At 42.1% G+C, this 17,413-nt stretch overlaps 1 protein-coding gene across 1 annotated transcript in view; it reads left to right on the top strand.

Annotated features, from left to right (window-relative positions):
• Nucleotides 1-15,152, top strand: part of mmp24 (matrix metallopeptidase 24) — a gene marked incomplete at both ends in the record, with an annotated part of 66,422 nt that extends 51,270 nt beyond the window's left edge. The window contains 3 exons of the mRNA XM_083971647.1: nt 7,046-7,184; nt 11,527-11,793; nt 14,788-15,152. Coding sequence (XP_083827773.1) covers nt 7,046-7,184; nt 11,527-11,793; nt 14,788-15,152 — 771 coding nt within the window. The remainder of the gene's footprint in view (nt 1-7,045; nt 7,185-11,526; nt 11,794-14,787) is intronic.
• Between the last annotated feature and the right edge of the window lie 2,261 nt (nt 15,153-17,413).

Here is a 17,413-nt window from a genome sequence, read left to right as displayed (position 1 = left end):
CAGATTTGACCCAGTGCACCATAATATTATAACGGAAAAGGTTGTATGTGGGTCCAGAAGTTCCCTTCAGTGATTCATCTCCTACTTATTTAACAGACTATCAATGGATTTACCCCAATTTCAGCATTGTTGAGGTTTGGAGGTACTATCAGGCTCTGGGACCTTCTAGGATCTGTTTTATTTTTCTCTGTTTCCTCCCTTTAGATCAAATAATGAACCAGAAAAACATTTAATTTCATATCTATGCAAATGATAGTCTGCTGTATTTGTCCTGTAATCCACCAGAATCACATCAGTTGTCATGGCAGTAAATAAACTCCATATTGACTCTTCCAAAGCGCAAATCTTTACTCAGATCCGAGCTCAGTGTTCAATGAGAAGTGGATCATGCTTTTTTCACTTCTCATCTGGGTCTGTGTGACATGCCTTGAGCTGAAGCTTGATTGGCAGAGCTTCAGGCTGTAGAAAATGCAGCCACCAGACTTTTAAGCAAATCACCAAAGCGTGATCATATCAGCCATATTTCAACTTCACTTCACCCTTCACCAGCTGCCTGTCCATTTTAGGATTGATTTATGGTATCAGTTCTAACGCGGTGTGGCACCGGGCTACCTGACTGAGCCTCTAAATCATTACTCACCAGCCCGTAGCCTGAGATCTTCAGATAAGAGCCCGTTAGTTATCCCCCTGTCAAGGCTGAAGACCGAGGGTGACGGGGCCTCTGCTGTCAGGGCTTCGACGCTCTAGAAGATTAACCATTGGCTTTTAACTAAAACACAAACTTTTGCCACCTGACTTTGCAGCATTATTATACCTTTTTTTTTTTCATCTCTTCCTTTTTCATTTCTTTTTACTTTTAGCTGTTTTATTTTATTTTATTTAGTTTTAGCTTGTTTTTTTTTTTTTTAGTTGTCTTTCTTTGTGAGGCTTAATACATCTATTATTATATTATTAGGTACAAAGCCTTGTGTAGTATTTAGTTGTACTATTGTTTTCTGATGAGTTGTGATCTATACCATCAAGATAATCTTACGATGACATTGGTTGGTTGGTTGGTTGGTTGGTTTTTCCATCCATCTCAGTAAAAAGATGTATTTGGCTTCTCCCAAAGAAAGAACAATAAAAAAAAACACAGTGTGAAATACCAGATAAGACAATATAACTAGTTTGTCTTTAATGTCCACAGGTTATGGGAATCAAATCAAATCAAATCAGTCTTTATTTGTATGGCACTTTTCATACAAAGAGTAGCACAAAGTGCCTTACATAGATTAAAAATAACAAAGGAAATGAAGAAAACCCAACCCTCCCACCCCCACATATACAGTATGTACACAGAGATTAATTACATCCACACTCACATGCACACTAGCTGTCATTAAGAAGACATGGTCAGGCACCGAGACCTGAGGCGAGGAAGAAGCTACCTTTGGGGCCAACCACACTGAGACCCGGGCAGACAGGAGGCCCCCACACCCAGGTGTAGAGCCGACTAGCCACCTGAGCCAGAGACGTCCACGGGACAGCACCCCCAATGTTAGACCAGAGACAACTCCCAGTCTGGCAGGCCCCCATGAGGAAACACTGGAACTAAAGACTGAGGGACTAAAACAGTAAAATAAGATAAAGGATATAAATGCTAAGAACTGTTCAAACTCTGGTTGCAGTGGGAGTGAGGCATCAGTGACTATATCTTTAGCCTCCTTTGTACAGCGCTGTCAAATATATTAAACGTTCATGATGCTCAATGCAGAGAGCAGGAGTAAAGCTGCTGTAAAAGCCGCTACAGCAGGTGTAGAGATGCTTTTTCCAGCAGGGAAATCACAAGATATTGAACTTAGGGGAAACCGTCTGATCTGTTTCAGGCTGCATGTTTCTGCTTTAGGTGAACAGCTCTTGTTGAGAGCACGGTACTGTTCTGTGTGTAATTAACGGGTGTTATCTCCCGCGGCAGGTGAGTCATACAGCCATGGGTTCGCTATAAGGAACAGAATGACTCTGGGGAAAAAGCTTAATTGTGCATTAAGCGGGGATGATGCAGGACCTGAGCAGCTGTGAGTGAGGTGCGGTCGCTTTGTAGCTCAGAAGGTAATGATCGCTCCAACACAGCCAACGTGACGGGTTCGATTCCCACTGGGGGATGCCTGTGCTAAAAATGTGCGCGCTCATAGTATCATAAGGCTCCTGAGGAGAAGAATCAGCCCAGTGGCATATGGTGCTATCTGGCTCTATGATCATTAGCACCAGGCATATGCTTCCAGCGTAGATATAGCAGACTAAGGCAGCACCATTAGCACCCCCCGCCCAAGCCCCCCCCCCCACACACACACACACACACACACACACACACACACATACACACACACATACACAATGTGATGTCCATTGTAAATTCACATTAATCTACACGCTTTGGATCAAAAATCGAAAATGTCATGAGAATATTCTTGTGTGTGCGTGTGTGACAGTTACAAAGTGAAGAGCAGTGTGGAAGAGGAAGAAAAATTCATTTTGATGTCTCTGATCTTTAAACTGAATGTTAGAAAAGGTCACAGACCAGTCTCACTCTCCTATCTGTCTGTCTCCACTCACCTATACTGGTCTGTCTCCTCTCTGGTAGCTTTCTGTCTGTCTGTCTGCCAGACTGACCCCCACCCCCCACTCTGTCTGTCTCTCTGCATCCTTCTTGAGGACAGTCTGACTGACAGCCGATATGACATGAGGATTGTGCTGTCGCATCACGAGTCTCTTTGCGTCTAAATAATTAATAACTGGATGAAGAAAAGAAAAAACACTGTGCTAACGAACTGGCACAGGGAAAAAGGCCTTTAGCCATAACCAGTTTGGGCTTTACATTCTGCTTCATCGCACAGCAAGTTTGAGGAAAGAAACTTTGCCACATTAGAACTGAGGAGTTGTTGCACGTGTCACAACAACGTGTTGACATTAGCACCAAGTTCAAGATTTCTGAACAGGTTGTCAGTGCATCTTTATGATTTGTCGTCTTTATGGTTTAGATGTAGTTATACGGTCTAAAGGAAGATGTTTGTATCTGAAACTATGCTGAAATGTGATGTCTCACTTCTCTTGTCCTCTCATTGATCAACACAAAAGATAAAACAAACATGGAGATTTATGTTTAAACCATAAAAAACACTTTTTTAGATTTGAGCAGAGATGGTTCCATTAAGACGTGTGTGGAGCTAGTTAGAGATACTTTATTATAAAGTTACTGCAGTTCAATAATGCAGGGTTTGTTTAACACAATTAACTTAAAGGGATAGTTCTTGTCCGTCCGTTATTGTCCCGAAAAAAATTAAATAAGTCTATATTTTAAGCTTGTTTGTAGCGGAAGCTTCTCGTCTTCTTCTTCTTCTCCTCTTCCTGGTCCGTCCAAATATCGCGTGATTCGCAGTAACCGCACTGACGCCGGCGCAAATCACGCGATATTTGGACGGACCAGGAAGAGGAGCTTCGAGAAGCTTCCGCTACAAACAAGCTTAAAATATAGACTTATTTAATTTTTTTTCGGGACAATTACGCAATTTGGGGCTTCAGCACAAGACGGACATTACATACGAGCATCATGGAGGTATTTGGATGTTTTTTTGTGTGTGTTTTTTTACGAAGAGCTCCGGTGTCCCTTTGCAACCGTTGCATTGAAATTCACTGCTACGCCGAGACCCCCTGTAACTCAGAGAAGGGACGGTGGACTCTGATAATTCTTCCAGCCCTTAGTCAACATGAGGGTGAGTAGATAATGAGCGAAATATCATTCTAGGGTGAACTATCCCTTTAATGTTTTTTAATGAAAGTTTGTCCTTTTGCTCAACTTTTTTTCTGGGAAACATCAACTTACAGCAGGAGGAGAGAATTATTTTAACTTAGGTCACCTCCAGTGTCAGTGTTTAGTGAACATTAACTAAGTGGATCATTATAAGAGACTGGGTGGAGGCCACAGCTGCTCCAGCTGCACCCTGAGTGAGATATGAGTAGAGGTAATTTAGGCTCAGGTCTACGTATATGTATTTATACATACTATATATACATTTTGTGCATCAGCTCTTTTAAACTGGGTCATTATCTGCTTACGCTGGTCGGTGTTGTGAAGGAAGTTGTGACTGTATTCATCTTTGTCCCTCAGTGGCTTTAACTTTTATAAACATGTTGTTCAGGGTCTGGACAGGTTTGACACCATCCCCTTCTCCCTTTAATGTAGCTATCCACACCAGTCATTCAGCAGCATGATGGCTACAAATATTTAAAGGTACAGTATGTAAGAAATCTAAAGCAACTGGCCATAAAATCCTCCTAATATGTCACAGAGACTCAGGAATAATGTTCATATAACATGATGAACTCACCAACAACAATAGTACAGCCAGAGAATTCGCATTAAAAATCTTTTTTTGCAGACTGCAATTCATGTTTATGTTTTGAATTTACATGTTTACATGTTGCGCCACCTAGCCCTCTCTCCCAGTCACGGCGGCGTCAGTGGCATTTCAGCCTCCGGTCTGCTTCCACTGAGCTGCCGCTACGGCTGAGAGAAAAAACCAGATTGCTGTGTTTTGAATTTGACTGCAGTAACCGTTTTTGGCCACATTCTTACATATTGTACCTTTAATTTAATTTAATGCAGATGAAAGATCTCAAACGCTTCACCAGCGATTGGGGCAGATGTTATTAATAACTGTTTCCCATTTATTTATAGTCCCTGTTCTTCCTTAATCACATTAAAAACTGCATTTTAAATCAAGCTTGAATGTGTTTTAAGTGGAAAACTCAACAGACATTAAGCAAATGTGTGATATATGTGACATTACATAGATTAAAGTGATGAAAGCAGCTTTGATTACTCGTTTGGGTGCAGACACTGTGTTATAATAAACTTAGAAGGGGTGTTAAACCAGCGCCCTGTGAAACACTTTAAATTCCTTTGATACTAAATGCACTAAGTGGTTAATTTTGCAGGAATCCAGGAATCACTCTAGGAAAATACAATCAGCACAGTGCATGCAATAAAGACGTAATACGCTCTTTCACATAGTCTTGTATTGCTACAAAGCAATTAAAAGGAAAAGGAAAAATAAAAGTTGCTTCTTTTTACCTACTTATTATTTTTAATATACATTAGAGTCTAAGAGTTGATCCTGACATGTGTATTGAGGGTTTTGTTTGGAATTTGGATGAGAGACTGTTGCACTGAGGTGCAGCTGTTTGAGGAATAATTTAGATAAGTGCATGTGACCAATTCGAGAAAGTTCTTAAACGCGAAACCTGAACAGGTAGTTTTTGTGTCTAAACCTGACCAAGCCGTGACTGCTATGGCAGTAACCAAGGCGATGATGGCAGGTAAGCCACTCATGATACAGTCCACATGTTTATCATTGCAACCATGACAACCCAGGTCCAGAACACCTATTGCCGACAACAACACACAAAGGGCTATGGTGATAAAGTCGGACTGTAGCTGCAGCGTCATGTTCTGACAGAAACACATGAGACTTTAAAAACTGCATCATCATGATCATCGTCGCCGCTGTTGTCATCACTGATCAGAAAAAGAAGGGCCGGTTTTCTTTCTCCTGTAACTCGAGGACAGGGGCGTATTAGGACATGAAGAGCAGTGAGAGCCAGTGGGCGTTTGAAAGGAGACGCTCATTATGGGATGTTTCCTTGGTGAGAAATACTCATGGTTTCTTTTGCTCGATGTGAAGTATTGATTTCCTTTTTTTTTTCTGTTTAGGTTCAGACAGAAAAGCATTAGCAGCCAGAGGATGATGCTGGATCATTTGAGATTGTGTGTGTGTGTGTGTGTGTGTGTGTGTGTGTGTGTGTGTGTGTGTGTGTGTGTGTGTGTGTGTGTGTGTGTGTGTGTGTGTGTGTGTGTGTGTGTGTGTGTGTGTGTGTGTGTGTGTGTGTGTGTGTGTGTGTGTCTGTGGACAGTTTGTGTTTGAAACCATCTTAGTGCTGTTTGATGGTTAAGACTTGGTTTTCGTGTTAGATGCCTGGGAACGCTGCAGGTCAACATGTGTCCTCACAATGATAAAAGACCTGTGTGTGTGTTTGTGTGTAGGACTGTGGGGACTGTGCTTGGCTCTGCCCTAGTTTCGCTGAAGCCAAATGATAATGAGCTAAGATTGATGCTTGCCTCCTCCTCCTCCTCCCTCTCTTCTCTCTCCTCTTACCTTGCATCACCTCACTCTTCTTATCTTCTGTCCTCTTCTCTCCCTGCATCTTCTCTGCTCCCCTTCTGTTCGTCCATCTGGTTATTCCCTCTCCTCTCACCTCTTGTTTCTCTCCGTCTTTTTTTCGCACCTTTTCCTCTCATCCACATTATTCCACACACCATGATGATACCTTCTGTGACTTGACCGCAAAACCTCCCCTAATTCATTTTCTCTCAAATGCTATCTGTGAGACTTGTCCTGACCTGTCCTGTTAAAATGTTTGTTTATATGCAACTGAACTAGGTACACCAGCTCAACTGCTTGTTACTGCAAATATCTAATAGGCCAATCACATGGCTGGAACTCAATGCTTTTAGGCATGTACTGTAGATGGTCAAGAGGATCCGCCAAAGTTTAAAGCAAGCACCACAATGGGGGAAAAGGTCACTTAAAGAGGAGCTTTGCAGGTCTGGTCGCTTCTCCGCTGTTTTGCTAACCCTCCTCTCGGCCATGTGCATTTGTTTACAATGAAACCAGCACCAGTAGAAGAAGAAGAAGAAGAAGAGGAAATATTCTTAAGGGCATATCAACATCTATTTACATCTATCTGCCACTTCCACAGTGCCCAAATAAAAATCTTTAAAAAACAGATTAAAAAAACACACAACCTTCTGATCAATCATGTATGAAATCAGATGCCTTTTAGTTGGGATTCAGTGATTCAGGAACTTCTCCCTGCACACTTCTGACTCATTCTGACATTTGCGTAATAATGCCTCTGGAGTTTAACTGTGGAAGGTTTTACCGTAGGTTTAGTGTAGCAATCTGCATTGGTCTTAATTTTGAACCTTTATTGTTGTCGTTGCTTGTAGGACCGGTGGTTTTGGCGTCTGAGGAACAACAAGGTGCAGGAGGGTTACCCCATGCAGATCGATCAGTTCTGGAAAGGCCTGCCGCCTCGCATCGACGCTGCCTACGAGAGATCAGACGGAAAATTTGTCTTCTTCAAAGGTATGAGGAGGAAAAAGACGCATGCAAACATTTTCCTGGTTTTCACCCACGAATCACCGTGGATGTATCACAGCTCTGCCTGGAACTAGGCCTTTCGGTCTCAGGGGCCCTGACATATATACAAGAGATACAGTAAACATTGTGTTACATTTGTCAAACTGCTGCTCCAATTCATTATGTTGTCATCACTTTAGTGGCACCATTTTACACAAGCTTAGATTATGACTTTACTGTCTCAGTGTGGAGCTAACACGATGATAACAGAGCTGAGAGTGACACATGATTTTATAGCTGGACGACATGTTGCCATCTGAAACCAGAAGTACCAGTGCAGAAGTTTGAATTGTAATTATCACATTCAACAAACTTTATCTCTGTCCACATGTATTAGGCTAGCTTCTCCGTTTCACTGTTGTTTTATATTGAGATGTTTTATTCACATTTTAAACATTGCATATATTCTAAAGATAGTTGTTTATATTAAAGCACATAAAGTAGTTAGATGTCCATGTGTAGTGTAATTATAAAGCAGGTGTAGGTTCTATACTAATTCTCTGAAAGTATCAAAGCCTCAGTCAACAGAGAAATACACACAACCTGAACCTGTATTCAGTAACGGAGCCTTAAAACCAGCCGTTCAAACTTCTGTGACCTTGTGATGTCACAACAAAACAGTCACCGAGCCCACTCCACCAGACCTACCATCGAACATTTGCAGGATTTGGTTCCTCTGAGTGTTTTACCTGCAGTCTGCTACAGTTTTTCCAATCACTCTGAAAGCAGCCAGTCAGTCCTCCTCTCTTCTGATTGTCTGGCACTGACCTGTTGTTATTAGAGCTACATAGAGAAGCTGAAAGAGAAAAAAGGAGTAAATCTACACTGAGATGGTCCCTGTATCTTCTCATGGATCAGCACAGAAGATAGATTCTGACCTTTAATTCTAATGTTTTAGTAAAATCTTGGCTGTGCCTCATGCATTTATAGAACAGATATAAAATTTGGTTGAACATGAATAAGTACTGAGGTTTTCACTGCAGGTCTACAGTTATAAATGCGCGTATAACTTAAATAAAGGGTTCCTGGGGTTTCTCAGCTTTTAATGGGCAAAAAGTGACAGTTTGTCAGTCACCCTTAAATTATAAATATGAATATGTTAATATTAATTACAAAGTATTAGCCCAACATTACAGTTTATTGAGTCTGAAGTTAAAAAAAACTTAGTGTTCAGTTTATAAATGGATTTTGGTGGTAGTAGATCCCTCTAATTGGTTAATTATTCGTTAGACATGTTGCCTTACTAAGATCAGAGAAGTTTCAAATACAAACATGTCAGTTTTTCTGCGGGAAAAACTGTGCAGCATCACAGTAAGGCGTTCAAATCTCTGTCTACCATCTGCTCCAGCGCTCTAAGAGTCTGTCCTGCGCTCTACATGCCCTCCTCCTCCTGAAACTATATTTAATAAAGTGTGAAATAGAGAATGGCAGTGCAGTGGGGAGCACCCAGCCTAAAGTAATAGAATTTCAGTCTGTGTATGAAACCTCCCTCATCCCCTGCCTGCTGACGGTGGAGTCATCTCTCCCTCCTTCTCTCTGTTTCCATCTCTCTCTCACTCTTTCTCACTTTCTCTGCAACACACACACACACACACACACACACACACACACACGCCAACGTCTTCTGACGGAGTGTCCTGCTATCGCGGCCAGCCAGGAGCAGATATTAATAGCTTTGCTCTCTCAGAGCTCTCAGCTGCAGACTCTGTCTCCCGCTCACACACACACACACACACACACACACACACACACACACACACACACACACACACACACACACACACACACACACACACACACACACACACACACACACACACACACACACACACACAATGACACAGCTCAGCCAGACTTTGAAACACACACACATACCCACTGTCATACACCGACACATGACGATGCTTCTTGCTGCACACATTTGGGCAAGACACGTGTGAGCAGAACACACACACGCAGAGAATTAGACGGTTGGAGGATTTGTTGATTGTCAGTGTGTGTGTGTGTGTGTGTGTGTGTGTGTTTGCAGGTAATAATCTCCTCCATAAGCTCACATGGGGGTGACATGAGGCTAAAGAAAACTGCACTTTCAGTAGCTTTTCCAGTTCACAGGCCTTCATTTTAAAAACGTATGGATGGATGATGTTGAACTTGTTGTGCACATAATCACGCAGCACAAAAGCAGCAGCACCTCCCATTAACCAGGAACCACGAGGCACGACAGCCACGGGTTGAACAGCTGACAGTGTACTTCCACCTTATATACATGCACGAGATGTGGCCAGATTAAACTCCTGTTGTGCTGTGAATGCGGATCAAAGGCTGTTCTTTGACGCTACTTTTTAAATAATCCTCACGTCCACATACGTCAGTGGAGATGCCCAGTGGCAAAATCATTTCTCCTGCCCTGGAGGATGAAGTCAGATCATATCTTATCATATATCTGTGCAAAAATCCACACTGAAGTTTGGCCAAAGTTCAGAGCAGGTTTCACCAGTAAATTGTCTCTTTTTGGCTTAAAAATCTGCCATTTTGCTCCTAACCTTCACCATGGAAACACTGTCGATGAATGCACAAAATAATATTTACCCAGAAACTGTAGAACATACCCACTTGATCTGGTGGCATCACTTGAACTAGAACAGGAGGAGGTCACTGATTTTGTCAGCCTCACAAAGAGCTTGGGCTTGAAATAACACATTAGATTGTTTCTGTTTATATTCAGTGCTGAGTGCGTCCTTGAGGCCTGATGAATTCCCTTCTCCATAAAACAGAAGCTTTGAACATCTGAACACACAGTACACATGTATGTGCATTGTTAACATCCATCTTTCCCACCTTCCCATCTTTCATCTTTGCCCTCCTGGCATTTTCCAGCATGGGACACCCACATGCTCACACAGGCACCCACTCATACTACCAGTGGTCAAAATTCCACCTTAAATGTCCTATATTATGTACAGGTAGATGTCCGTGTGTAATGTGACTATAAAACAGGTCTATTTTCTATAAAAAAAACTAGTATCAAAGCCTATGTCCACAGAGAAAAATGCACACATCCTGTATTTAGAAACTGAGCCTCAAAACCAGCCGTCTGGTGACTCTGTGAGTCGTCTGTGACTTTGTGATGTCACAACAAAGCAGTAACTGAGCCCCGCCCACCATCCAGCACTTAAAAGATTTGGTTTCTCTGAGGGTTTTATTCTGTTGACACTGACCTGTTGTTACTAAGGTTCAACTGCTTTATGTATTTTCATTTACTTCAAAAATAAAACACAGGAAAGACACAGAACAGATATTTTTTGAATATCCCATATAGCACCAATAAATAGCAAAAGTATACAAATGGTCTAATATCTAGTACCTCATTGTCTTCAGTATGATTTGACCATGGAAATCTGTGTCGTCCTGCTCCAGTACCTGCCACAGGCAACAATTATCTGTTAGTGTCTTTGCAGTTACATGTGCTGTTCATTTGAGAGTGTTAACACTGCAGCTACCTTACACGCCTGCTGGAAACCTATTAGTGTTTGAAGAGAGTAAAACTAGGATTCAGTGTCTTGTATTTATTTTTGTTTGTGTTTGCTGGGCCCCTGTTTTTTTCCTGCAGCCAATTAAAAAGAGTCTATTTAAAGACGTTTCTGTCAAGTCTCTGATTTAATAGAGCTTTTACAGAGTAGTTTTATGATTTAATCTCCTGCATTTTCAGATGTTTTATATTTTATCACACATTTCCTCTACTAAAAAAGAAGTTACTAAACAAAGCTGCAGACAAGTTGTGTCTCTGTGTTGTACAAAACTGTGACTTCACTATTTTCATTTACTCCCCAAAAAATAATATACCGTAATTAGATTTTTTTTTAAATCTATGCAATATGGACCCTTCACTCTGCCTTCACCTATCAGGGCATCTCAAATCCTCTCAACACGTCTCTAAAGAGCAGACCTATCAGCTTTGATGCAAGGAAAAATCTGTTGGTGATAATCTGGATCTCAGCCTTTTAAATAATAACCATCTAAGTGCAGGAGAAAGCTCTTAAGAGTTCTCAAGGTTGTTCTTTTTTCTCACATTTATATTCATATCAGCAAATCAGGCGATTTTCACATCTCAAAGTTTTTTGCCTTGAAAACATAAATTAACATTAAAAAAAGTGGATCAGTAGTTGCTACAATTGACAGATGTTTTGTGAACACCTCAGCTTCAGGCAGTTAGTACAGCACAAGGCGGGGACATTGGTGCATGTATTTATTATTAAAGTGCTGGGTGGTGTGTCCTCTTGTCTTCCAGGTGATAAGTACTGGGTGTTTAAGGAGGTGACGGCCGAGCCTGGTTACCCCCACAGCCTGGTGGAGCTGGGCAGCTGCCTCCCCAAAGACGGCATCGACACGGCCCTACGTTGGGAGCCGGTCGGCAAAACCTACTTCTTCAAAGGAGACCAGTACTGGCGCTACAACGAGGAGAAGCGCACCGCAGACCCAGGATACCCCAAACCCATCACAGTGTGGAAGGGAATACCGGACGCACCGCAGGGGGCCTTCATCAGCAGAGAGGGCTGTGAGTGTTACTCCATCACACATCTGTACTTCATCCAACCACATCAGCAGCTTCCCTCACCGACTGACTGTCCATAAACACACCAAAGCTAAAGTAGCAACACCTGATTTCTTTTTCCTGTCACTTAAAGGCAGCAGACATCAGGAGTTAGTGAACACAACACTGACGTCTTATTATCACCTTTAGGTTGCGGGAAACTGTTGCTTATTTACACATCCAGCAGTTGTAGAGCGACATAATCAGTAGTCTGAGGTGTTAGTCAAACTCTGAAGCTGCTCAATGCTCCACTGTGTTCAGCTGCTACTCTGACCTGAAAAACACAATGCCGTACGGCTGTACGACACTGTGAAGTCGGTCCAGGGACCAGGTACAGTAGTTGTTGTTTCTTTTCAAGTCAGAGGTGAAGCAGGCGGTTCAGTCCTCCTGCAGACACCTGATGATGTCCTGATCACTCAGTTCATTCAGAGTGAATTCAACACAGAATTACTTCTGTTTGAACCCAGTGTTGATGCTGCAGAAGCATAAAAGGCCACAAGCAAACTCACACACACAGTGTGTCCTAGAAGAAAACTAGCCATCATCACTTCTACTTGTCGAGCTGAGACCTCATGACCTTGTGGCTTCCTCAGAGGGGGCACTAGAGGCAGAGCTGGCTGTGTGTGTGTGTGTGTGAGTGAGAGAGAAAGAGAGAGAGTGAGATCAGAGGCGGTGACATGGTCGGTCGGTCGGGTGTGGTGTCTTGGTGTTAGATGAGAAACTATCCTGCAGGGACTTTGGAGGCAACAGACGAATGCGTTTGTGTGTGTGTGTGTTTGTTTCCACTGGCTGTTTGGAGGTGATGGAGCAGACAAAAAAACAGACATCAGAAGAAACCTTCTGGGGCTTTTTGTGTGTGTGTTTACAAAAGCTGAGAGATCTTAAATTTCATCCTGCAGTTGTTTCAGTTTTTTACTCCACAGTTATTTAACAGCTTTCTTGAGGAGAATCTACTTAGCTACACTAAAAATGAAGCGGTTACAGTTTGAATTTAAACCACATAATATATTCAATGTAAAAAGCTTAACGACATTAATCCAACAATATAATATACAACATATTATTATGGGCTATTATACATAATATTGTCACTTCATGTTGGTACTTGAAGTAAACGGTGTGTCTCTCTATCTCTTTCTCACACACTGTCCCATTTGTCTCCCAGCCACAGGGTCTGTCTCTCAGGCATTACATAATATTGCCCTTCAATAAAAACAACCACTGCTGGGACCAGAACACTGTCGCTGGCTGTAACCGCCATAACCGCCGTGTCACAATAGAAATGTTATTGCCTCTAATGAGATTCTGCGCCACAGGGACACACCAGAGCACAGAGAGAGGGAGGCCGAGACACTGAAGATGGATGTGTTTCACTTAAACGTAGAGCTCCCTCTCAGCGGCGTCAGCTTTTTAGGAATTTGAAAAACAAAGTGGCCATTTCTTTCCACTTTATGCTGTGTGGTGTTTAGTCTCTATTAGTATGACAGGAGCACAAGTGAATTCGCCTTTTGTGCCAAAACCGTATTTTGTGGCTCCAGTCCAAACATGATATGAATTTTGAATTTGAATTTATTAAAGGATAGCCCCTTGAGATGTAGCATCTCATTTTCAAGGGGGTTCTAGACAGACATAGAACACATAACATTACATTATAGACATACATAACATGATGAATGAATACAAACAAGTACAGACATATTACTCACACACTCCCACACACCACACCTACCCACATAAGTCTAACAAACAGAATAGAGCTATTGAATAACGAAATAACGAAAATGGAGAAAGAAAGAATAACAATAAATGAATTAATTAATTAATTAGAAACATGAGCAATTTGTTTTAAGATATAAGTGACATCCTGAAACAATGAAAAGAGGTACTAGAACGCAAAGAAGGACGGAGATCATTCCAATCTGATATGAGCTGCTATGTGTATAAGTTGGTTGTGAAGGTTTCCAGGTCTCTTCAAATCTTCTGCACCTGTTCGATATATTCCTCCTATATATTGTGCATGGATAGCTATGTTAGTGGATGGCAACTGTGTTTCCTTCCATCCATCCATCGCCTGTACCGCTTATCCGTGCAGGGTCGTGGGGGGACAGAGTCAATCCCAGCTGACATAGGGGACATACAATTTAAAATATCTGACTTCAACATCATAAAACAGAGATTAATCAATGACATGAAATGTTACCACCTTGTTTTATCAGTTGTGATTACTTTTTAATATGTGATTATACACATTTCAAAGGTAGGAAAGAACAAAAATTTGGACTTGATGCCCAGAGAAACAAAATAGATAGAAATAGAAAACAGAATAAATAGAGATGATGAATAGAGGGGGAGAAAAATCTAAAATCTTGCTAAATAAACGTATTGCACCTCAGACGAGTCTGACAGCCTCTGGAAAGAAACCGGACCTCAGCCGAGAAGTTCTGGCCTTAATGCTGCGCAGTTTTCTACCAGAGGGCAGAGGGGCAAACAGCCCATATGAAGGTTGGGTGGGGTCACTCTGAGACCCTGCTCCTGCAGTGGCTGGTATAAATGTCACCGATTGGTGTGAAGTTACACCCACTGATCTTGCCAGCTGCTTCAGCGACCCGTTGCAGTGCCTTCCTGTCCAGGGCAGAACAGCTGCCACACTATATACCCTTATGGACTGGGTCAGAACTCACTCCACCCCACATCTATAGAAAGAGATGAGGGCTGGCTGGGAGGAATTGTGAATTATTTTAAAATTCAAAACCACTCGCAGCCCACCTGCAGTACGTTCATGGACCACCTTGGGGGCGCAGTCCACACTTTAGGAATCACTGTTTTAGACACAATATTTCCTGTAACGTAAATTAGAGAATTTATTCAGTAATTAACCCATTAATATCCTTTTTTCTTCACTTACCGTATCTCCCCACCCCCTCATTTCCCCTGTCCCTGTCATCCTTCCCCCCTCAGACTACACCTACTTCTACAAGGGGAAGGAGTACTGGAAGTTCGACAACCAGAAGCTGACCGTGGAGCCTGGATATCCGAAGTCCATCCTGCGTGACTGGATGGGCTGCGACCAATCAGAGATGGAGCGTTCTGGTGGCACCGGTAACCGCGGCGATCGGCAACTGCCTCTGGACGACGTGGACATCATGGTGACCATCAACGACGTCCCGACGACGGTCAACGCCATCGCTGTTGTGATCCCATGTATCCTGTCTCTGTGCATCCTGGTGCTCGTGTACACGATTTTCCAGTTTAAGAACAAAGGGGTGCAGCAGAACACCATGACGCAACACTACTACAAATACCCCGTTCAGGAGTGGGTATGACAGGCGACGGTCCTTTGAAAAGGTCAAAGTTCATGGGTTGAGTGGTCGTCAGGTTGTTAGCTAGCTGATGTTGGCTGAAGGCCAGGAACTAATGGCACAGGACAACAAAAAGTCAGTACTGACTCATGCCGATTGGCTAGCGAGGGACTGGTGCCTGTCTCGTGATACGAGCGCTTCAGTGTAAAACAGGAAGATTCGTGACTTTGCCAAGAAGCGAAAAAACAAACAGAACAAACACTCCTGGAGGATCTGATTGGCTGACGACACACTAACAGCAGATTTGTCAGTCTCGCTCGCTCGACATCTTCTCTGGCCAAGTGAGATGTGGCCTCATGAGCGACACTGACCTTTGACCTTTAAACACTTCTTCTGCAACAACACAAACAACTCCTTCTCAGTGAAAATAAAAGAAAGAGGACGAGGAGCAGAACAAGCTCCTCTAAGCCAGACAACCACTTCCAAGTCTGTTCTGACAACAGCTTGTACACGTGAACTACTTAGACTGTCAAGTCAGACAAAAAAATTACAAAAAAAAAAGAGAAAAGAAATGAGAAAAAAGAAATGGTTTAAAAATATCAAACTTGAAGATAAATGTAGGTAGAAAGGCCATAACAAAAAGAAAACCAAGGATCTCTCCGTGGATTACTGAATTCTGTTTCATTTATTTTCAGTTCTTTGGAGATGTAAAACTGTGGAAGAGGACCTTTTTCTCTCTTTTCTCACCATACACGACAAGAACATCCTCATTATCATGAATTCAGACACCGCTCCCCTCACTTCAACCAGTCAGACAAATGTTGTTGTTTTTCAAAGCTGTTGATCTGCACAGCCTGGACACAGAGAGTTTTTTCAGACGTAGAATAGTGAGTCATCGGCGTATAACAATAAAGCAGATGAACACAACAGTTCGTCGACTTCCTTTCAGTCTCAACACATCTGCTCATATTTAACCATCTGTAGATGAGCAGTGCCCACATTCATCCAGCTGCTCAATTTAAATAATAATTAAGTAAAACTCCCACTCGTCAGCCTCGGTAGAAAGAGAGGGAGCTCCAAAGGTGAGCTCACAGCGTCTGAGACATGTTTTCAATGTCATTATGATGAAGGTTACATCAGCTCAAACTGTGTTTCTTATTTTTTTGTTATTGTTGTCGTTTTACTACTAGAATTTTCAGTTTTACCACTACAGAACAGATGAGATTTAATTTAAAGTTATATGAAAACAGCACACAACAGCTGCCAGTTTATATGACGATATAATATAACAAGTCCTTCACATTTGTTCACATTTGTTCAACCTGTACTGAGCGGATCGATTTTCTTATTACCTGAGGTGGTTTGAGTCTTCCCAAAGACAAAACCTCAAACTCTCAACGTTCTGTCTTTTGTATAGGTTTTGTGCAGATGTTCTTTCCAGGTGTGTAACAGACTTCATCTGCGTTGATTAAGACGAGGCTTTAGCAGGTTTTTCAATCACTATAGCACTGAAGCTGTGTCTTACAGTAACCTATGATTTGACTTTTATAGAAATATTATAGGATTTTCTTTGTGTTTCAGCCAGTTGCTTACCTATTTCATTTCTATTCATACACTTTGAATATATTAGATTGTTGTGTTTATTTCTACTTGAGTTTTCTTAATTGCAATTTTTAGCAGCTCAATAATTACGTGGCCCAGGGCTGAAGAACAGTGGACACACTTGGAAAAGTGCAGTAAAGGAGGAAATAAAGAAAAAAGAGGCAGAGAGGGTTTGAATACAGGGAGATAGAGAGAGGAGGTGGGTGGGGGGGTTGTACAGAGGATATATGTGGGACTGAATTAGTATTCTGTCCTTGGCTGCAGCAACATCGACCAGGCTTAATGAAGTTACTTCTGTTCACAGAGCTCTAATAGGAGCTACTCGCCCTCCACATCCCTCGCTTTAATCCCACTGTCCTCCCTCTGTATTTTCTCACTGTCCTCTTGTAATTCTGCCCCCGTCCATCTGGCCTCTTGTCTTTCAACCGCTTCACTCTCTCCGCCCATCTAATCTTTTCCCTCCATCTGTGCTGCCCTCTCCCTCTTTACTTACCTTCTCTTTCTTTATGTCCTTTTTTAGGTCAGGTTTTGTTTGTTTTCAATCTGACTGCTCTATGCTTCATTATTAATTGATAAAGAGCTTTTATTATGTTTCCAACATTTTTGAAAATGCAAAATTTTCTTCAGGTCTCTAAATCATCAGCTCTTCCCACATGGAGCGATTTGTTGGCACATTAAACAAC

The sequence above is a fragment of the Trachurus trachurus genome, assembly GCF_905171665.1.
Source record: "Trachurus trachurus genome assembly, chromosome: 5".
Lineage (NCBI taxonomy): Eukaryota > Metazoa > Chordata > Actinopteri > Carangiformes > Carangidae > Trachurus > Trachurus trachurus.
This window is presented reverse-complemented; position numbering and strand designations above follow the sequence as displayed.